This window comes from Eschscholzia californica, unplaced genomic scaffold (assembly GCF_041429995.1).
Source record: "Eschscholzia californica isolate CP2 unplaced genomic scaffold, dmEscCali1.0.p SCAF_3, whole genome shotgun sequence".
Lineage (NCBI taxonomy): Eukaryota > Viridiplantae > Streptophyta > Magnoliopsida > Ranunculales > Papaveraceae > Eschscholzia > Eschscholzia californica.
Window position 1 is genome coordinate 29,073,136 of NW_028238420.1, and position 23,520 is coordinate 29,096,655.

General features: G+C 38.7%; 1 protein-coding gene across 2 annotated transcripts; it reads right to left on the reverse strand.

Annotated features, from left to right (window-relative positions):
• Positions 1-2,637: 2,637 nt before the first annotated feature.
• LOC147549388 (uncharacterized) lies at positions 2,638-20,207 on the reverse strand. Of its 2 annotated transcripts, none has more exons than XM_086672461.1 (2): positions 19,632-20,207; positions 2,638-5,794 (listed from the first exon to the last, which is right to left on the reverse strand). In XM_086672461.1, the coding sequence occupies exon 2, from the start codon at positions 5,749-5,751 to the stop codon at positions 4,222-4,224; it is 1,530 nt and encodes a 509-aa protein (XP_086528587.1). In that variant the 5' UTR covers positions 5,752-5,794; positions 19,632-20,207; the 3' UTR covers positions 2,638-4,221. The 2 variants fall into 2 exon arrangements, with proteins under 2 accessions (XP_086528587.1, XP_086528588.1); XM_086672462.1 differs by having other exon boundaries at positions 2,638-5,855; positions 19,660-19,903.
• Between the last annotated feature and the right edge of the window lie 3,313 nt (positions 20,208-23,520).

Here is a 23,520-nt window from a genome sequence, read left to right on the forward strand (position 1 = left end):
ATGGGAACAAACACTTATAGACTAACAATCACACACAAGTAAAAATGAAGAGATAGAATGTGATACTATCGGGGGCTCCTCTCCTTTCTTTCGCCTTTTCCTTAGCTTCTCGATTCCTTCCTTTTCTTTCGCCTTTATGTCACTTTTGGCTCTTTTCTTAAAATTGGTACCTAAAAAGATAAGAAACTACAAAAACAAATAAAGAAAAAAAAGCGTCTAAGTAAGCAAACAACACTAAACTAATGAACAAAACAACAAACGATATCCTAACTACTAAACCTATCCCTGGCAGCGGCGCAAAAAACTTGATGCACCCAAAAAGGTTGCACACCCAAGCGGAGGTATCAAGTAGTAATCCGGCAAAGCCGGGATCAATCCAAGGATAGGAAGGTAGTTTGGATATCGAAAGAGTCTCGTTCGCCGGTCTAGATATCACTAACTAACTTAGACTAAAAAGGAAAATAATACAAGTAAACGGGGGGTTTTGGATTGAATGAGAAACAAAACAAGAAAACTAAACTAAATAATAAAAGTAAACGGACGAGAGAGATTCGAGAGAAGAGTTCGGAGGAACAAGAGTCGGGAGACGGTAAGACTCGACTCGGACAACAAATAAGCGAGAGAGGTGTCGAAGTCCGGGAATCCATAATGATAAATCTACGACTATGTGTAGTCCAATCTAATGTTTCAAAATATAATCGATGTTCGGCTCCTAAGGTGATGTCTATAAGCACTACGTATATCCGGAGATCATACTTAGTCAAACAAACGTTATAATTGGTTAATCCCGAGTCAACGAAAGTGTCGTCTAGTCGCCTAACTATGTGAAGTGCATGACAAGACACATGAAATTATGACTTAGACTACGATCGATATCGAATACTTCGTTTCGTCTATTAACTATGCGAAGTGCTTGACAAGACACATGAAAATACGATCAAAACGATAATCGAAATAAATGAACATCAATTTATAATCAAAACATCAAATCATATTAAACATAGTCACGACTTCATCACATTTCATCTCATATAATCAACAAACTAAAGTTAGCTAAACATGGTGATGGAATAACAAATGGAAAGGAAATGGTGAGAGAATCCCCCTTTTTCGATGTGGTTCGAGGCTAAGATCGTCGGAAAATAAGAGTTTTTAGTTGCAGCCGATATCCCCTTAGCAATTTTTTGGGTTCCCCATAGCGACCACCATCATCTTCTCCATTTAGAACACAACCTCCATTAAAGCTAACCCTAGCTTTCTCTCTCTAGAAATTTCTTGCCCAAAATCAAATCAAACTACATGGGAAGCTAGCCAAGATGATGGGGAGCAAAAGCCCTAAGGTTTCGAACCAAGAAGGTTGCCGGAAAACTCATATAAGTCCGGCCAAAATATGATGAAATCCGGTCAAAATCCATGGAATCCGGCCAAAATGTGTTGTCCCGGCCAAAAGGCCACTGTCCCGAGCCGTGAGCTGCTTATCCTTGCACGTCCGAGCCGTGAGCAGCTACCCCTTGCACGTCCGAGCCGTGAAGCATCAAGTCCGGCCAGATGCAGCAGCTACCTTGCATCCGGCCAGGAGCAGCAGCTACCCGAGCTGCTTGCACGCGTCCTATGCTGCTGGTCGCGACTAGCAAGTGCTGCTTCGGCCTGGTCTGAAGCTCTCCCGTAAAGAAGTCCCGTCCGTGCTGCTTAGCAGCTTCTCCCGAGCAGCTCGAGCTGCTGCCGTGCAGCTCGAGCTGCTGCCGTGCAGCCCGAGCTGCTGCCGTGCAGCCCGAGCTGCTGCCGGCCAAGGCTAGGCCGACCTTGCCTTGGCCGGCACTCCTCCTTCTCTTTCTTCTCTTTTTCTCTCTCTCAAGTTCTACTTAGTGATGAAGAACCCTAACCCTCTTGTGTCTTTCTCCCCCTAACTCTTTTCCAAGGTTGAAGATGATGAATAGTCCATTTTTCTTTACTACTTGTGATCCTTTCTTTGTGACTCAAAACCCTAGTCAATGTTTGACTTTGACTCAGACTTTACTTTGAACCATAAAGAGGGTGCCTCCAAGATTTTTCCTTGTCATCTTCTTTGGGCTTGTGTGGGCTCTGGGCTTGTTTTAGAAACCAAGCGAGTGCCTTCATCTTGTCTCTACATTTAGAACCAAAGGGAGGGTGCCTTCAAGAAAAGACCTTAGCTTCTATCTTTCACATCTTCCCCGTCCGAACTCCGAATTGAATTCCGTTTTTACCGCCGAACTCGTCATTAACTCCTCTTGTCATTTGATTTGCTTGAAGTCTTTTTCTCTCGTTTTCGGCACATGAAATGATAGTGACAATTCGTTCCCTTTATTTCGATTTACATGTTTAACTCGAAAATAGGTACCTAACATGAAAAACACATAAAATATTATTGATAACACTCGAAAAGGGACTAATTAGTCTAAGTTAGACTCTCCTAATGTGACATTTTCGTGTCACATCACTGTTCTATCATGACGTAGGCTTACTAATTCCCTCTGCAAAAATTGAACCCAAGTTAGCCCTGTATAAAAGTTTTGAATAGTGTTAGAGTTCTTAGCTCTGCCTTCGACTCTCTATTCCAGAGTTGTCTCTGCATAATTAGTTTCACTAGGACTCCACTTAGATTTTGCTAGTCCTCGAGCAAAAAAGAAATAAAACTAAACCCATTTCACCACTTTCGTAGGGAATCACGATTGCACTTAGCACGTGCAACAAGCCGTTAAACCTCTAGGTTACCATAGAGGACGAGTTTTGTCTCGTGAGGGTTTGCAGTGAATATACCCACAAAATTCAAAAATCTCAAAAATGCAGAAGGGTCTAAATATGATATGGACTAAAAATGTTTATCCGGTAAATTTTCGAAAGTTAATAGAAATTAAATCCAAGTCAATCAAACCATACAAACGCTAAAAATCTCTTCACTAGTAATCAAGACTCGAAGTGCACGTGACCAGCCAATATGAGTATCATTTCGGTTCTGAAAAGACAAGACCTCGATTACCATCTCGATACATTTCGCCTCGACTACTGCCTCACAGTCATACACTCAAAAATTAAAGTCACTCAGAAATGGCTCACTCAATGTGCGAGTATGAGTATGAAAGAAAACTCGACACATTACAACAGACGGACTAAATTTTTCGTAAACGACTGATCTCATAGAAAGGAAACAACCACTAATATGGAATGGGGAAGCTAACCAACTCTTCTCACCTGATCTACTATCTAACCATGCTTCCTAGAGGTCGATAGACGCTAAGTATGAACTAGAATTCCTGAGAACTCGACGTCTTCAAATATTTAAGAACTACTTTGGAATAAATACTTAAACACAAACAAACACTTTTTTTTTTCTATTTCTATTTTCTTTTCTTTTCTTTTCTCTCTCTTTTTTTTTTTTTTTTTTTTTTTTTTTTTCATACGACTCATAATACAAATACTACTTTCTTCACATTATTCTTTCCTTGGTAATATTCTCTTCATTTTGCTTCATGCCTTATTCTCAGGATTCTAAATGATGGATGAGGTTCCTATCTTCCTCTAGTTGACACTGCTTTCAAGTTTCTCAGACTACAAGAGAAAGGTTCGCTTCCTGATGACATCCCTAGTGGTTGTAAAATTTGAACTCAAGAGATCAAATGAGTTCTTCTTTCAATATTGCGAGGTTGAGTAGCTCTTCACTCTACTCGGAATTAGCTCAGAAGAGATCACTCAAAACAACAAGAAAGGCTCAGAATCTCACATCGGTTAAGTCTCCACTAATGATCGATTAAGTTCTCTCAGAAAAGTCAACTCTTCACCTATCTAACACTCACATGGCTAGTGCACAGACAACTTCAAGACTCGAAATTCGTGGAAAAACCTTTAGCAAAAGTGTAGTACAACCAACTAGACTCTATGACCATTAACAAGCAAAAAACAACTAGATTCACATTTTCAATCTAAAAATTTAAAATTTTGAAAAATTTTGAACCCTTTTGAATTTTTGAAATAAGGACTTAGCAAAAAATTCATTCCCCCATCCCCAAACTTAAACCGAACATTGTCCTCAATGTTCTGAAGACTATGGAAAAAATAACAGGGTGAAGGAAAGATATTACCTGATTCCAATGTCCTAACCGTGGGTTGCCTCCCAGAAAGCGCTAAGTTTAACGTCTTCAGCCAGACGAAACAGATGACTTGAACAATAGAAAGAATTATACCTAATGGATTACAAATATGTGATTAACTGTAAACCAATAATCGATACATCTGTGGGTCCACCCAAAACACAAAGTTTTCAGTGAACGATAGTCTCACATTTTCGTAACTTGGTGATAGTGTAAGTGAGACTATCAAGATAGAAGGGCAATCCCCAAACTTAGACGACAATAAGGTCGTTAAGTTTGGTACTGCACCAGAGAGATCACAGACCGGATAGAATGGGTCTTCATATGGATGATCGACAGAGGGAGTGAGTGCTTCAAAATCTACACATGGTTTTGAGGGACAAAATACAAAGCAATCTAGAGGACTATCAATGACACCCGGACTTAAACTAGGGTTCTCTATAATAGGTACTTCGGGTTCCTTCAATGGAGAAACCCTACTATCAGACTCACAATCCCTAGAAGTCGAGTTAGATAGTCCTTCTATAATTTCTTTTATCATGTTATCATCGGTGTCCCTAAAGAATTCTAAATCTTCGCCTAAATCAGGCGAGTCAATCCTCTCATTTAGCAAATTGGTCAACCATGATTCATCATCCTCAGTTGAGTCAAACGACTTCAAATCATCTTCAACTCTAGTGAACTCTTCATTATGGTCTGAATGTATTTCAAGTTCGATACAATGAGAGGATATCTCAATATCGGGCTCCATCGTTTCTGAGATTTTAGTCTCAATAACGATGTTGTCAGGAGAACTATACTCCTCTAAAATAGTATCCTCGTCATCATAGTACACAGGACACTGTGGACCGTACTCTACATTCTCATGGTGATCTTCTTCTATAATACTAGTTGTTATTTCTTGTAGAGTTCTATAGGTATTGTCATTCTTTTCTTCTAAAGTCTGACAAAACTCGAAAGTACTCTTTTGAAGATCACTAACAGTTTGGGTCAATGAAGATGATCCTAAAGATGGAGAGTCAATAGTTTCACCGTTATCCCACTGAGGTTGAGACACGTGTGGAACATAAGACTCTCCATTAATCCTCCTTAGCGCACTCATAGACTCTTCTAACCTACTCATAGTTTCGGCCAACGAAGGTGATGCTAAAGATGAAGGATCAATAGTTTCACCGTTATCCCATTGAGGTTGAGACACGTGTGGAACATAAGACTCTCCATTAATCCTCCTTAGCGCACTCATAGACTCTTCTAACCTACTCATAGTTTCGGCCAACGAAGGTGATGCTAAAGATGAAGGATCAATAGTTTCACCGTTATCCCATTGAGGTTGAGATACGTGTGAAGCATAAAATTCTTCGTTATAATGCATGTAAGAGTCATTAGTTTCAATGATTTCCCATTGAGGTTGGGACACATTTGGAGCATAAGACTCTCTACTATAATGCATGTAAGATGATCTGTCAGGATATCTATAATATGGTTCATAACCTTCTTGAGGTTGGTAATAATCCCTACGACCATCATTATGCACATTGTCTCTAGGATGACTAATACTATTCTGCCCATTTGCTAAATACCACCATGGTAGATTTGAAAAACTCTCGTCCCTTCTGCCATTATGTTGGGACCACGATCTATCCATTTCTCAATTTTTTTTTTTTTTTTTTTTTTTTTTTTTTTTTCTTCTTTTTTTTTTTTTTTTTTTTTTTTTTTTTAAATCGAAAACCGAGGAATCACTACGAAGACCTTAGAGGAAAGCAAACACAATCAGTCTGACTCCACCAAGCAACCTAAACAGAATCTAGACAGACAAGTTGGTCAGATTCACCCTAAAATTCTAGACAGCTCCTACTTCGTTACAAAGCTTGAACTATAATTGTTATGAGGGTTACTCCGTCAAAGTAATACGGTCAAACAATTCTTGGTGACGACCAACGATGAACGTTGTGATAGCCGTCCAACCTTCGGTAGCGTTGCCTCTTCTCGAGGTGACCTTTTAAAGAATTGAGTGACACTTTCCTTTGAGGAATGCCCAAATAAAAATCAAGTCCCTGAATTGTTTCAAAGATCCTATGAGCTCGATACCCTCAGGCCAATGTCTAAACCAGATTTTAATTTAAGTGAGTGATGGGTCATGAAAATGTCTCATCTAAGTCGTTTAATTTAGTCGAGTTAGTTCGTTTCGGGTCTTTATTATAATAAAATGCTTGATTTTCTTGATTAGGTGTGTTTTGTGGAGTTAGGTGTGAAAAACGGTTAAAAACGAGGAAAAGATGCATAAAGGGTATTTTGGTCATTTGAGGTCAAGGACATTCTGGTAATTTGGCCAAGGTCAGTGCGTGGTTGAAAAGTAGAGGTCGAGACGAGTTCGTAGGAGAAAACGGAAGTCAAATCGGAGTCCGGACGAGTGAAATATTCAAAGTCAAAGATGGGTCAAGTTCTGTTGACCAGGTGGGATACAATCGGTGCAAATTCGGGCACGCGGGATACAAGAAGACACGTGGCGCGCTCTAGGGACCGGTGTATCCAATTCCCGTATTCACGCTAAGCAGCGAAATGGCTCTTATAGGCCTGATTCAGTGTGACGCGCCGCAACTTAACTTGGTAGGCCCGGATCTAACGTTTTAATCTCAGCCGGTCGTTCCCGCGTTTTCACGATCGTGTGGCTCCTGTGCATCCCGTGTTTTATTAGTGTTTCCGTGTTGCCGAAGTAGCGTATAAGGGTGCTCCAGACCACGTGTCACCTTCCTGACCCTCCAGATCCCGTGCTTCCTCCATCCGACGGCTGCTGTGTGTCTCTCAACTTAATATCACGATCCTTCCCGCACCAAATCACCCGAACCCTAACATCACAAACTCTAGCCGCCGGGGTATACCCTCATTTTAGGGTTTTTATGTCTTTAAACCCTAAAATCCCACAATTAACCCTCTCTTTTATTCCTTTTTACCATTTAACCCAACAAAAACCCTAACCCCATCTATAAATAAATCATTTCTCCTCCATTAAAAGTTAGACTTCAACAACCCTCTCAAATGGCTTCCTTATCTAATTTCTAAGCCACTTCTCTTTCTATCTTCTAACCCTAACCCTTCTTTTCCCTTCTTTTCCTCTCTTAGCCTCCTTTTCTCTCTACCTCTTCTCAACTAAAAACCCTAGCCACCATTCTTTTCTCTACCACCTTCATCTTTTCTCTAGATTTACTTTCTCCTTCTAATTTCTACTTCTAACCTTCTAATTTCTCCATACCTTCTTCTCTAAAATCTCTTCTTCTTCTACCTCTCTTCTAAATTTCTCTTCTTTTATCTTCTAATAAGCTATTATTTGGAGTTTTGGGCAATATTCTTTGAATACTTGGAGCTTAAATTGGACATCAAAATGGAGATACATGGGAATATGGATTGGGAACATTCTTGGTGATTTCTTTCCATTAATCTTTTGTAATTCCATTTATTTTATGAATTCAATGAATATTATTCTAGATTCCATGAGTAGCTAAATTTTGTATCTAGGGTGTAGAGGAAACCCATATTTGGGCTTATTTTGAGATATGTTATAAATCAATGAATCCTTATTTTGAGCTTCAATGCCTATTGATTGTCATTTCATGTAGATTCTATAACCTTATTATCATTCATGTATTATAATTAGATATTTCATGCTTTTATTGATTTATTAGATGAGATATGCCTTTTAAATCTTGAATGATAGTGTAGGAAATTAGTTTTATATGGTAGTCAATCATACATTCTTGATTTTGAATTGTGTTATTAAAGAATATATTCCGAAATCTAAATAGTTTATTATGTTAGATTTTGAGTTATACATGAGAAAAAGGATTTGTTAATTAATGCATGTTTTAAGTAGTCCATTTATGTGGTGAAATCGAAAACCCTAGATTCTTCTTCTTCCTTGATTTCATCCTTATTAGTTTATTAGTATTGTTTTCTCTCTTTAAGTAGTTTCAAAATCAAATCTAAAAAATTGAAAGGGGTTTTAAATTCAAGATTTAGGTAAAATAGCTTGTCCTTTGGAACGAAACTCGACTTATTAGAAATACTATAACTTGATCCCGTATACTTGCGGGAATAGACCTAATTTTGGGTCTATCAAGTTTTTGGCGCCGCTGCCGGGGATAGGTTTAGTAGTTAGGATATTGTTTGCTTGTTTTGTTCTTTAGTTTAGTGTTATTTGTTAACTTAGACATTTTTCTTTCTTTATTTTTGTAGTTTCTTATCTTTTCTTTCAGGTACCACTTTAAGAGAAAAGCAAAAAAACGGGAACATAGGAGCAAAGGGGAACAAAAGAATCAGAAAGGAATCGGAAGGAAGAACGAAATGAGAGGAGCATCCGCTAGTATCGTATTCTATCTCTTTCTTTCTTACTTGTGTGTGATTGGTTGGATGAGTTGTGATTTGCATTGATAGCTTGTTTGTTAGTTCCTTGAGCATTGTGAGATCATGGCCCGTTCTTATAACGGTTGGCCATTTGATGATGATGATGAGCTTATTTCGAGGATTCCTCGCACTAACCGACCTGATATGACCTTAGGTGAATACCAAAGGATGTGTAGGGATGCTTCGATTAGTGAGGGGAATAGACCATTTGAGTCTGACCGATCTCGTATGACCCTAGGAGAATACCGACATATATATAGAGATGGTCGAATTAGTGATGGATATGGTCCGACACTAAATATGTATGAGAGACCTTATAGTCCACATTATTCTGAGACCAATGATTTTAGAGGCAGGTATGATCCTAGTATGTACGGTGGGAGTTATTATCAAGAGTCTTCATCTCGTTACACTTGTGAGCCTTATCATGAAGAGACTCTTGAAGATAGTTCTCAAGTAGAGTCTGTGAGTCGTCTGACTGAAATGATGTTACAACTTGAAGAGACACAATATCGATTTGAACAGACTCAGATTCAAATGCAACAAGAGTTACACCAGAGGTTTGAGTCTCTAAATCATCAATTAGAATCTCTAAGTCATCCATTAGAGATGATGTTGTCACAGTTATTAGCCGACGAGGAAGGGGTTTTACCACCCCAAACTCAAGAGGGTACTAGGTCCGATGGCGAGGGTAATACGTCATACCCTAGTACTAAGTTAAATGTCGACGAATCAACTGAGAGGACCCAAGAGCTTGAACAAACTGATAGCCTTGTTGTCTCGTTTCCTCACCATGTGTCATCTCATCATGATAGGTTAGACTTTGATATTCAAGATGATGGCTCTACAAGCAAGTTTGAGGATGACACGACTCCGAACTATCCAATTTTTGACACTTGTAAGGAGTCAGTCTTAGATGCAATGCTAGGAAGGCCTGATATTATAACTGACTGCGAGGCCCCAGATGTCTTTGAGGATATTGATGACGTAGTAGTTAGAGACATGTTGGATAGTTTGTCAGACTATTTACCTAAGGAAACCATGGACCTTGACTTGGTCCCCGAGCATACTGCCTTACCCTTAGAGTCTAGTTCGACTTTCCACATGATCTCAAACTCGGTTGTTGATCCCTTTTGGGACATTACAGACGTCTTTCCAAAGACGTCTATGGACATAGTGGATATTCTGTCCACTAAGCTTCCAGATGATTTTTTGCCTTCGACTGATATTTTGACTCTTCACATGTATGTCGATCCTTTTGATGATTTCTTTGTTGTCGTTCCTTCTATTTATACCTACTTAGTGGACTGTGCACCCACTAAGTTTGGGGATGGCTTGTTTTCTTTTATCGTCTCATGTGCACTTCGTATTCTTTATCTTTTTTTGAGACGATTAGCACCTGTATATAGCTTTCTTTGGGTTGACCCCCAAATTTTCCGTCTTTTGCTTTATGATCGTTAGGCCGATTAATGGGTCTTGATGTTTGTGGGTATCATCTCTGGAAACCCTCCACGAGACATAACTCGTGTTCTTGTGTGAAATCAAGGGAATCAAAGGCTAATTGCATAGCTCAATGCAATCGTGTATACCCGCGTTAGTGGTAGCTTTGTATGTGGTCATATGTTTTATATGCTTCATTCTCATGATATTTGTTGATATTTTAGGAGCATTTCTTATATGTTTTACTTCCGAGGCGTGGTTTGTTCCAAGTTGCGGGGATTTGACCAAAACCAATGCATGACCATGGGTTTCAAAGACAAAAGGGTTCAAATTAGCCAAAATTTGAAAATTTTGAACATTTTGAGTAGATTTGCATGTGATTCTAGTGATAGTTTTAAGAATTTTGATGCATATGTGTCGAGTTGATGAGTTTTGTGATTGCTAATGGCCTTTGCATGAAAGTCGAGTCTTTTAATGTTTGTGTTGTGCCATATGAGTTACATCTTAGTGAAGAAGAAACATTTCTAAGAGACCTAAAGTAGTCATTAGTGGAGACTTAACCCATGTGAGAGCTCAAAGCCTAAATTGCCATTCGAGTGTACTCTTCCGCGCTAACTCCGAGTAGAATGAAGAGCTACTCAACCTCGTAACTTGTAAAAGAGCTCATTTGATCTCGTGTGCTCAATTTCCTTAGCCACTAGGAGTGACATTAGGATAGCGAATTAACCTTGCCCTTGTAGTCCATGAAACCCAATGGGAATGCCAACTAGAGGAAAGCGGATACTCCATCACCATCCATCATCTTATATCCCGAGAATGAAGACATGAGATAAAAGAATGAAGAATGTCAAAAGCAAGTATTGAAATGAAAAGTTGATTGCAAGAATAGAGTTATGTGTGTTGAATTTTGTTTTGGTTGATTGAATTTGTGTTTTGAAAAAAAAAAAAAAAAAAAAAAAGTGATATAAAAAAAAAAAAAAAAAAAAAAAAAGAAAAAAAAAAAAAGTGAAATAAAGTGATTTTTTGTGTATGTTTGAGCATGTGTTAGCTCTTTTGTGTGAGTGATGTGATTGTATATATGTGTTGGTGTTTTTGTTCATGAATAAGTATTCGAAGCAAGAAACGAATGTCGAAGTGCTTAAGAGGTTCTATCATGAAGAGTTCGACGTTCTCGGGATTCCACCATCATCATCCATCTCTAGTATCCGCTAAACTTTAGAAGGCATTTTTAGAGGGTAGAATGGGTGAGAAGGGTGAGTGAGCTTCCCCACTCTATTTAGTGGCTAATTCCTTTTCGAAGATCATTTGTTCCAAAATGTTGTCCTCACCCCTTTTTATGTGTTGAGTCCTATTTAAGTGATCACACTCACACATACGAGCGAACCATTCTTGAGTGATTTCATTTTTGGAGTGTATGTCCGTGAGGCCGAAGTCGAGGCGAAATGTACCAACTTGGGAATCAAGGTTTTGTGACTTCGGAACATAGATGTGCTTATTATGGTATGACACTTGCATTTTAAGGTAAGACCATTAGTGAAGAGACCTTTAGCTTTCACATGAACTTGTTTACTTGATTCATTATGTTTTGACATGCTTAAACCCTTCACTACATGAACCATGCTTATCTATGTTTTAGATGTTGGACCCTTCTGTATTTGAAACCATGATGTTTGTGGGTGTCATCTATGGAAACCCTCACGAGACCACACTCGTCCACTAGGGCAACCTAGGGGTTTAACGGCTTGTTGCATACGCTAAATGCAACCGGGATGCCTCCGAAAGTGAGTTAGGTTTTCTTTTATTTTGTTTTGCTCGAGGACTAGCAAAATCTAAGTTTGGGGATGTTTGATGGGTCATGAAAATGTCTCATCTAAGTCGTTTAATTTAGTCGAGTTAGTTCGTTTCGGGTCTTTATTATAATAAAATGCTTGATTTTCTTGATTAGGTGTGTTTTGTGGAGTTAGGTGTGAAAAACGGTTAAAAACGAGGAAAAGATGCATAAAGGGTATTTTGGTCATTTGAGGTCAAGGACATTCTGGTAATTTGGCCAAGGTCAGTGCGTGGTTGAAAAGTAGAGGTCGTGACGAGTTCGTAGGAGAAAACGGAAGTCAAATCGGAGTCCGGACGAGTGAAATATTCAAAGTCAAAGATGGGTCAAGTTCTGTTGACCAGGTGGGATACAATCGGTGCAAATTCGGGCACGCGGGATACAAGAAGACACGTGGCGCGCTCTAGGGACCGGTGTATCCAATTCCCGTATTCACGCTAAGCAGCGAAATGGCTCTTATAGGCCTGATTCAGTGTGACGCGCCGCAACTTAACTTGGTAGGCCCGGATCTAACGTTTTAATCTCAGCCGGTCGTTCCCGCGTTTTCACGATCGTGTGGCTCCTGTGCATCCCGTGTTTTATTAGTGTTTCCGTGTTGCCGAAGTAGCGTATAAGGGTGCTCCAGACCACGTGTCACCTTCCTGACCCTCCAGATCCCGTGCTTCCTCCATCCGACGGCTGCTGTGTGTCTCTCAACTTAATATCACGATCCTTCCCACACCAAATCACCCGAACCCTAACATCACAAACTCTAGCCGCCGGGGTATACCCTCATTTTAGGGTTTTTATGTCTTTAAACCCTAAAATCCCACAATTAACCCTCTCTTTTATTCCTTTTTACCATTTAACCCAACAAAAACCCTAACCCCATCTATAAATAAATCATTTCTCCTCCATTAAAAGTTAGACTTCAACAACCCTCTCAAATGGCTTCCTTATCTAATTTCTAAGCCACTTCTCTTTCTATCTTCTAACCCTAACCCTTCTTTTCCCTTCTTTTCCTCTCTTAGCCTCCTTTTCTCTCTACCTCTTCTCAACTAAAAACCCTAGCCACCATTCTTTTCTCTACCACCTTCATCTTTTCTCTAGATTTACTTTCTCCTTCTAATTTCTACTTCTAACCTTCTAATTTCTCCATACCTTCTTCTCTAAAATCTCTTCTTCTTCTACCTCTCTTCTAAATTTCTCTTCTTTTATCTTCTAATAAGCTATTATTTGGAGTTTTGGGCAATATTCTTTGAATACTTGGAGCTTAAATTGGACATCAAAATGGAGATACATGGGAATATGGATTGGGAACATTCTTGGTGATTTCTTTCCATTAATCTTTTGTAATTCCATTTATTTTATGAATTCAATGAATATTATTCTAGATTCCATGAGTAGCTAAATTTTGTATCTAGGGTGTAGAGGAAACCCATATTTGGGCTTATTTTGAGATATGTTATAAATCAATGAATCCTTATTTTGAGCTTCAATGCCTATTGATTGTCATTTCATGTAGATTCTATAACCTTATTATCATTCATGTATTATAATTAGATATTTCATGCTTTTATTGATTTATTAGATGAGATATGCCTTTTAAATCTTGAATGATAGTGTAGGAAATTAGTTTTATATGGTAGTCAATCATACATTCTTGATTTTGAATTGTGTTATTAAAGAATATATTCCGAAATCTAAATAGTTTATTATGTTAGATTTTGAGTTATACATGAGAAAAAGGATTTGTTAATTAATGCATGTTTTAAGTAGTCCATTTATGTGGTGAAATCGAAAACCCTAGATTCTTCTTCTTCCTTGATTTCATCCTTATTAGTTTATTAGTATTGTTTTCTCTCTTTAAGTAGTTTCAAAATCAAATCTAAAAAATTGAAAGGGGTTTTAAATTCAAGATTTAGGTAAAATAGCTTGTCCTTTGGAACGAAACTCGACTTATTAGAAATACTATAACTTGATCCCGTATACTTGCGGGAATAGACCTAATTTTGGGTCTATCAAGTTTTTGGCGCCGCTGCCGGGGATAGGTTTAGTAGTTAGGATATTGTTTGCTTGTTTTGTTCTTTAGTTTAGTGTTATTTGTTAACTTAGACATTTTTCTTTCTTTATTTTTGTAGTTTCTTATCTTTTCTTTCAGGTACCACTTTAAGAGAAAAGCAAAAAAACGGGAACATAGGAGCAAAGGGGAACAAAAGAATCAGAAAGGAATCGGAAGGAAGAACGAAATGAGAGGAGCATCCGCTAGTATCGTATTCTATCTCTTTCTTTCTTACTTGTGTGTGATTGGTTGGATGAGTTGTGATTTGCATTGATAGCTTGTTTGTTAGTTCCTTGAGCATTGTGAGATCATGGCCCGTTCTTATAACGGTTGGCCATTTGATGATGATGATGAGCTTATTTCGAGGATTCCTCGCACTAACCGACCTGATATGACCTTAGGTGAATACCAAAGGATGTGTAGGGATGCTTCGATTAGTGAGGGGAATAGACCATTTGAGTCTGACCGATCTCGTATGACCCTAGGAGAATACCGACATATATATAGAGATGGTCGAATTAGTGATGGATATGGTCCGACACTAAATATGTATGAGAGACCTTATAGTCCACATTATTCTGAGACCAATGATTTTAGAGGCAGGTATGATCCTAGTATGTACGGTGGGAGTTATTATCAAGAGTCTTCATCTCGTTACACTTGTGAGCCTTATCATGAAGAGACTCTTGAAGATAGTTCTCAAGTAGAGTCTGTGAGTCGTCTGACTGAAATGATGTTACAACTTGAAGAGACACAATATCGATTTGAACAGACTCAGATTCAAATGCAACAAGAGTTACACCAGAGGTTTGAGTCTCTAAATCATCAATTAGAATCTCTAAGTCATCCATTAGAGATGATGTTGTCACAGTTATTAGCCGACGAGGAAGGGGTTTTACCACCCCAAACTCAAGAGGGTACTAGGTCCGATGGCGAGGGTAATACGTCATACCCTAGTACTAAGTTAAATGTCGACGAATCAACTGAGAGGACCCAAGAGCTTGAACAAACTGATAGCCTTGTTGTCTCGTTTCCTCACCATGTGTCATCTCATCATGATAGGTTAGACTTTGATATTCAAGATGATGGCTCTACAAGCAAGTTTGAGGATGACACGACTCCGAACTATCCAATTTTTGACACTTGTAAGGAGTCAGTCTTAGATGCAATGCTAGGAAGGCCTGATATTATAACTGACTGCGAGGCCCCAGATGTCTTTGAGGATATTGATGACGTAGTAGTTAGAGACATGTTGGATAGTTTGTCAGACTATTTACCTAAGGAAACCATGGACCTTGACTTGGTCCCCGAGCATACTGCCTTACCCTTAGAGTCTAGTTCGACTTTCCACATGATCTCAAACTCGGTTGTTGATCCCTTTTGGGACATTACAGACGTCTTTCCAAAGACGTCTATGGACATAGTGGATATTCTGTCCACTAAGCTTCCAGATGATTTTTTGCCTTCGACTGATATTTTGACTCTTCACATGTATGTCGATCCTTTTGATGATTTCTTTGTTGTCGTTCCTTCTATTTATACCTACTTAGTGGACTGTGCACCCACTAAGTTTGGGGATGGCTTGTTTTCTTTTATCGTCTCATGTGCACTTCGTATTCTTTATCTTTTTTTGAGACGATTAGCACCTGTATATAGCTTTCTTTGGGTTGACCCCCAAATTTTCCGTCTTTTGCTTTATGATCGTTAGGCCGATTAATGGGTCTTGATGTTTGTGGGTATCATCTCTGGAAACCCTCCACGAGACATAACTCGTGTTCTTGTGTGAAATCAAGGGAATCAAAGGCTAATTGCATAGCTCAATGCAATCGTGTATACCCGCGTTAGTGGTAGCTTTGTATGTGGTCATATGTTTTATATGCTTCATTCTCATGATATTTGTTGATATTTTAGGAGCATTTCTTATATGTTTTACTTCCGAGGCGTGGTTTGTTCCAAGTTTGGGGATGGCGCGAGCTTGGCATCAACTTGGAACCTTTTTATACATGAGCCTTGGTAGTATCATCTTTTATCTCCTTCGGTTATGGTAATATCTCTCCACTCTTCTCTTTAGATTGATGTGCCTCTTTATCTTTTGGTGAGTATATGCTTAGAACATTGAGGACAATGTTAGTTTTAAGTTTGGGGATGCGGGGATTTGACCAAAACCAATGCATGACCATGGGTTTCAAAGACAAAAGGGTTCAAATTAGCCAAAATTTGAAAATTTTGAACATTTTGAGTAGATTTGCATGTGATTCTAGTGATAGTTTTAAGAATTTTGATGCATATGTGTCGAGTTGATGAGTTTTGTGATTGCTAATGGCCTTTGCATGAAAGTCGAGTCTTTTAATGTTTGTGTTGTGCCATATGAGTTACATCTTAGTGAAGAAGAAACATTTCTAAGAGACCTAAAGTAGTCATTAGTGGAGACTTAACCCATGTGAGAGCTCAAAGCCTAAATTGCCATTCGAGTGTACTCTTCCGCGCTAACTCCGAGTAGAATGAAGAGCTACTCAACCTCGTAACTTGTAAAAGAGCTCATTTGATCTCGTGTGCTCAATTTCCTTAGCCACTAGGAGTGACATTAGGATAGCGAATTAACCTTGCCCTTGTAGTCCATGAAACCCAATGGGAATGCCAACTAGAGGAAAGCGGATACTCCATCACCATCCATCATCTTATATCCCGAGAATGAAGACATGAGATAAAAGAATGAAGAATGTCAAAAGCAAGTATTGAAATGAAAAGTTGATTGCAAGAATAGAGTTATGTGTGTTGAATTTTGTTTTGGTTGATTGAATTTGTGTTTTGAAAAAAAAAAAAAAAAAAAAAAAAGTGATATAAAAAAAAAAAAAAAAAAAAAAAAAAAGAAAAAAAAAAAAAGTGAAATAAAGTGATTTTTTGTGTATGTTTGAGCATGTGTTAGCTCTTTTGTGTGAGTGATGTGATTGTATATATGTGTTGGTGTTTTTGTTCATGAATAAGTATTCGAAGCAAGAAACGAATGTCGAAGTGCTTAAGAGGTTCTATCATGAAGAGTTCGACGTTCTCGGGATTCCACCATCATCATCCATCTCTAGTATCCGCTAAACTTTAGAAGGCATTTTTAGAGGGTAGAATGGGTGAGAAGGGTGAGTGAGCTTCCCCACTCTATTTAGTGGCTAATTCCTTTTCGAAGATCATTTGTTCCAAAATGTTGTCCTCACCCCTTTTTATGTGTTGAGTCCTATTTAAGTGATCACACTCACACATACGAGCGAACCATTCTTGAGTGATTTCATTTTTGGAGTGTATGTCCGTGAGGCCGAAGTCGAGGCGAAATGTACCAACTTGGGAATCAAGGTTTTGTGACTTCGGAACATAGATGTGCTTATTATGGTATGACACTTGCATTTTAAGGTAAGACCATTAGTGAAGAGACCTTTAGCTTTCACATGAACTTGTTTACTTGATTCATTATGTTTTGACATGCTTAAACCCTTCACTACATGAACCATGCTTATCTATGTTTTAGATGTTGGACCCTTCTGTATTTGAAACCATGATGTTTGTGGGTGTCATCTATGGAAACCCTCACGAGACCACACTCGTCCACTAGGGCAACCTAGGGGTTTAACGGCTTGTTGCATACGCTAAATGCAACCGGGATGCCTCCGAAAGTGAGTTAGGTTTTCTTTTATTTTGTTTTGCTCGAGGACTAGCAAAATCTAAGTTTGGGGATGTTTGATGGGTCATGAAAATGTCTCATCTAAGTCGTTTAATTTAGTCGAGTTAGTTCGTTTCGGGTCTTTATTATAATAAAATGCTTGATTTTCTTGATTAGGTGTGTTTTGTGGAGTTAGGTGTGAAAAACGGTTAAAAACGAGGAAAAGATGCATAAAGGGTATTTTGGTCATTTGAGGTCAAGGACATTCTGGTAATTTGGCCAAGGTCAGTGCGTGGTTGAAAAGTAGAGGTCGAGACGAGTTCGTAGGAGAAAACGGAAGTCAAATCGGAGTCCGGACGAGTGAAATATTCAAAGTCAAAGATGGGTCAAGTTCTGTTGACCAGGTGGGATACAATCGGTGCAAATTCGGGCACGCGGGATACAAGAAGACACGTGGCGCGCTCTAGGGACCGGTGTATCCAATTCCCGTATTCACGCTAAGCAGCGAAATGGCTCTTATAGGCCTGATTCAGTGTGACGCGCCGCAACTTAACTTGGTAGGCCCGGATCTAACGTTTTAATCTCAGCCGGTCGTTCCCGCGTTTTCACGATCGTGTGGCTCCTGTGCATCCCGTGTTTTATTAGTGTTTCCGTGTTGCCGAAGTAGCGTATAAGGGTGCTCCAGACCACGTGTCACCTTCCTGACCCTCCAGATCCCGTGCTTCCTCCATCCGACGGCTGCTGTGTGTCTCTCAACTTAATATCACGATCCTTCCCACACCAAATCACCCGAACCCTAACATCACAAACTCTAGCCGCCGGGGTATACCCTCATTTTAGGGTTTTTATGTCTTTAAACCCTAAAATCCCACAATTAACCCTCTCTTTTATTCCTTTTTACCATTTAACCCAACAAAAACCCTAACCCCATCTATAAATAAATCATTTCTCCTCCATTAAAAGTTAGACTTCAACAACCCTCTCAAATGGCTTCCTTATCTAATTTCTAAGCCACTTCTCTTTCTATCTTCTAACCCTAACCCTTCTTTTCCCTTCTTTTCCTCTCTTAGCCTCCTTTTCTCTCTACCTCTTCTCAACTAAAAACCCTAGCCACCATTCTTTTCTCTACCACCTTCATCTTTTCTCTAGATTTACTTTCTCCTTCTAATTTCTACTTCTAACCTTCTAATTTCTCCATACCTTCTTCTCTAAAATCTCTTCTTCTTCTACCTCTCTTCTAAATTTCTCTTCTTTTATCTTCTAATAAGCTATTATTTGGAGTTTTGGGCAATATTCTTTGAATACTTGGAGCTTAAATTGGACATCAAAATGGAGATACATGGGAATATGGATTGGGAACATTCTTGGTGATTTCTTTCCATTAATCTTTTGTAATTCCATTTATTTTATGAATTCAATGAATATTATTCTAGATTCCATGAGTAGCTAAATTTTGTATCTAGGGTGTAGAGGAAACCCATATTTGGGCTTATTTTGAGATATGTTATAAATCAATGAATCCTTATTTTGAGCTTCAATGCCTATTGATTGTCATTTCATGTAGATTCTATAACCTTATTATCATTCATGTATTATAATTAGATATTTCATGCTTTTATTGATTTATTAGATGAGATATGCCTTTTAAATCTTGAATGATAGTGTAGGAAATTAGTTTTATATGGTAGTCAATCATACATTCTTGATTTTGAATTGTGTTATTAAAGAATATATTCCGAAATCTAAATAGTTTATTATGTTAGATTTTGAGTTATACATGAGAAAAAGGATTTGTTAATTAATGCATGTTTTAAGTAGTCCATTTATGTGGTGAAATCGAAAACCCTAGATTCTTCTTCTTCCTTGATTTCATCCTTATTAGTTTATTAGTATTGTTTTCTCTCTTTAAGTAGTTTCAAAATCAAATCTAAAAAATTGAAAGGGGTTTTAAATTCAAGATTTAGGTAAAATAGCTTGTCCTTTGGAACGAAACTCGACTTATTAGAAATACTATAACTTGATCCCGTATACTTGCGGGAATAGACCTAATTTTGGGTCTATCAGTGAGGTTTGGGATTCGCAACGTTGTTTCCTAAATGGGCAAGAGATCGGTGATGAAATCCGACTCCTATCTTGTAATGAGGTTTGTGCCCTTACTAAAGACGATTAAACTAAGCAGTTCGTCAAATCAATGAGGCACACAAAAACATTCAAGTACCCACTTACAGGGGATTCGTGGGTGGTCAGAGAAATTACCTCCCGTTCAAGACGGGCGATGACCTTTGCAGACGACCCGGGCCACTCTTCCCTTAAGTGTCCGAACCCGAGGCTTCGTTTGATCTTTCGGTTACAATTTAGCCCTTTAATTTAGGGTCAAAACTTTAATCCAAAAATAAAAACTAGAAAGTCTAAAGTCTCTCTCTCACCAAAAATAAAATAAAAAATAAAAAAATAAAACTGTAAATTTCTTCTTTTCGACTCCTCCTCCTTGTTTGCGTCTTCTCTTTCGCTCCTTAATGCCCTACACACCAAAAATAGAGAAGCAAGTCAAAGTGGCCAAAAATCAAAACTTACCAAAAATAAAAACTTTCCAAGATTAGAACAAATTTAAAACTAGTCCCCGGCAGCGGCGCCAAAAACTTGATGGGCCTAAAAAGTTTCCTAAATAGGTCACCACCCGCAAGTATACGGGCGTCAAGTGATAATTCCGGTAAGTCCGGTTCGTTCCTCAGAGACTAAGTGAAACCTATTCTAAGACTTGGAAATAAATCGGTTTTGTTTAGAAAATTGTTTTTGGGTTTTTTTTGGTGATAAAAATATTTAAATAAAATAACGGAAATAAAAAAAATGAACTCAAATGGGGGAGAAGTCTAGGGGTTTCGGAATCTACTACATAAAATCACCTTTAAAACAATTAGTTATCTAATCAATCCTCTTTCTTTATAACTCGGAATTTCAGATAATGAACTATCTTAATTCTGGAAGATGTTTTCGTTTAAACCCAGTAATCTATAACAATGTAATTGTTTATTTCGAAAAACGAATCTCTAAACTATTGTTTATCAATCAATAAGCATATATCATCAAAGAATCTAATCTAAGCATGATATATCAAATTTAAAAGTATAAACAATGAAAAGAAAATCAATTCTACAAATTAAAACAATTTCAATTTTGAATCACAATCAAGAGAATTAACAAAATAAAAATATGTCTCTAAATGTTCAAGTATGAGTTTCATCCTAAAACCCTAGATGGAGAGAGTTAGCTATTCATAATATGAGATTAAAATAAATACGGAAAGTAAGAGAGAATATGGAAGAAGAACAAAACTTTTCTCGCTGAAAATTGTTTCTTTTGCTGATTTTCCCGTCTGCAACCAAATGCGCCTTAAGGAATTCGATTTTCTCGTCTTCCCGGAAACAATTTCTCTATGGGAAAATTATTTTCCCACAGATTTTCTCATCTTCCTCACTGTTTTTTCTCTCTAACTTTCTGTAGTCTCTCTCTCTTTACTGTTTTTCACTTTCTTCTAATATTTCTCTCACTAAAATTATTAGACAGAGAAGGAAAATACAGTAATAGTATGAATCATTAATGGATTAAACTTCTGATTTCTCAATACAAATCTTTCTTAATATCAACTCTGTTTTCTCTCTTTCTCACTCTGCAAATACCCCCTTCTCTCTTACAATCACTCTTTCTCTCTCTATTTATCTCTCTTTTCTCTCACAAAAAAGAAAGAATACAGAAGAAGCAGAAAATGAAGATGATAATGGTGTAATTTTGGTCCCAGCCGAGAGATTATCTCTTTCTCTCTTTCTCTCTTTCTCTGATATTTCTATGGTTTGGTGAGCTCGAGAGAGGATGATTTGACCCCCCCAATCCGAGTTGTTCTTCTGCTCTGTTGTCTCCCTGTTTTTATATTGAAAGTTTCAAATCAAGCTCCTCTGATTTCTATTGATTTCTCTCTTAGAAAAAATATTTTGAAATCATCTCTCTCTCTAAAAATATCCAGCCAAGAGCTCTCTGTTATCTTTCTTTCCATTAAGCTCTCTCTCAAACATGAAATATCCAGCTACCCCTCTTCAATCTTCTCTCTACTGTTTCTAAACTTGAAGAAAATAAATCAATCTTTCCCTTTGTTCTTATCAAGATAAGGAGAGAAAATCTTCTCTTCAATCATTCTTAAAATTCAGCCCTTAATCACATCTCTATAACAATATCAATCAAGCTCCTTTCCTATTTCTAAAGAAAATTTCTAATAACCTTCTTCAACCAACTCTATCAAAGATTTTATCTCCTTAATCACATCTCTGTCAAAGATTCAATCAAATTTCCTTCCTCATCGAATCCCTATTTCCTTCTCTGTTTCATTCACACAGTTTTCTTTTTCTTTGTTTAAGGTTCGGTTTAAAATTATAGAGAGAAGATATCATGGGTGTGGGTTGTAGATGAGATAAAAAAGGAAAGAATAGATCCCAACCTTTTAGGTTCAGCCAACGTGTATTTGCTGGGAAGGGGAGATGATTTAGTAGTTCATGGAGCAATATATTAAGTTGCAACGCAAGCCAAGTTCACGTGAATAGCATTTCGGCCGTTAGATGCTCCCTAGTACACGGTGATATAATGCAGCAGGTTACGTGGAATCAAGGACTCCAAAAATCCCAATGTGCACTATTCTTGTGACAGAAAATAGCCCACACACGATTAGCTCTGTACACGTGTCCCTGTAGCAGGTTTTGTCAACTCTGTTTTACTAGAACTTTGACCTGGTCAAACTTTCCCGTCTGGACTCCGATTCGACCTCTGTTTTCGCCCACGGGTTCGTCTTGGACTCTACTTTCATCCAAGTATCAATATTTGTCAAAATTTCCTGAATCCCCAAATGACCAATTTGCCCTTTTGTGCGTCTTTCTTCCGTTTTTAACCATTTTTCACACCGAACTCCGTAAAAGATCCCTGGAAAAGAGAAACACATAATTTATCAGAGTAATTGCTCTAAATGGACTAACTAACCCGAGTTAAGAGATTCAGATGGGACATTTTCATGTCTCATCAACTCCTTCTTAGACCTCTGGCCGTAACTTTCGCTACCAGAGCTGGTTTCGCCAGCTTGAGCCTGGCTAGTTTGGCTAGGACTTTTCCTTATACCTCTGGTCGTGGCTTTCGCTACCAGAGTTGGTTTCGTTGGTTTGAGCACAACTAGTTTTGCTAGGACTTTTCCTTAGACCTCTGGTCGTGGCTTTCGCTACCAGAGCTGGTTTCGCCAGCTTGAGCTCGGCTAACTAGGACTTCTCCTTAGGTCTCTGGTCGTGCCTTTCGCTATCAGAGTTGGTTTCGCCAGCTTGAGCTCGGTTAGTTTAACTAGGACTTCTGCTTAGGCTTCTGGTCGTGGCTTTCGCTACCAGAGCTGGTTTCGCCAGCTTGAGCTTGGTTAGTTTAACCAAGACTTCTCCTTAAACCTCTGGTCGTAGCTTTCGCTACCAGAGCTGCTTTCGCCATCTTGAGCTCGGCTAACTAGGACTTCTCCTTAGGTCTCTGGTCGTGCCTTTCGCTATCAGAGTTGGTGTCGCCAGCTTGAGCTCGGTTAGTTTAACTAGGACTTCTCCTTAGACCTCTGGTCGTGGCTTTCGCTACCAAAGCTGGTTTCGCCAGTTTGAGCTTGGCTAGTTTTGTTAGGACTTCTCCTTAAACCTCTGGTCGTGGCTTTCGCTACCAGGGCTGGTTTTGCCAGCTTGAGCTTGGCTAGTTTCGCTAGGATTTCTCCTTAGATCTCTGGTCGTAGCTTGGGCTACCCGAGTTGGTTACGTCGGTGTGATCACGACTAGTTTTCGCCGGGACTCCTCCAGTGCCCCTGGTCGTTACTTGGGCTACCAGGGTCGTCTTCTTCATTTAAGCATAAATAGTTTTGCAAGGACTTCTCCTTATACCCTCGGTCACCTTCATCAGGGCGGTAGTTTAACTAGGACTTCTCCTTGGGGATCCACAGGGAACACGTTTCACTCGAGTAAAGGGTTGAGTTTATCTAGGACTCCTCCTTGTGAGGCATCGGGTCGCA

Excerpts from the sequence above, each read along its gene's own strand:
- LOC147549388 (XM_086672461.1), bottom strand. The coding sequence starts at position 5,751 with ATGGATAGATCGTGGTCCCAACATAATGGCAGAAGGGACGAGAGTTTT.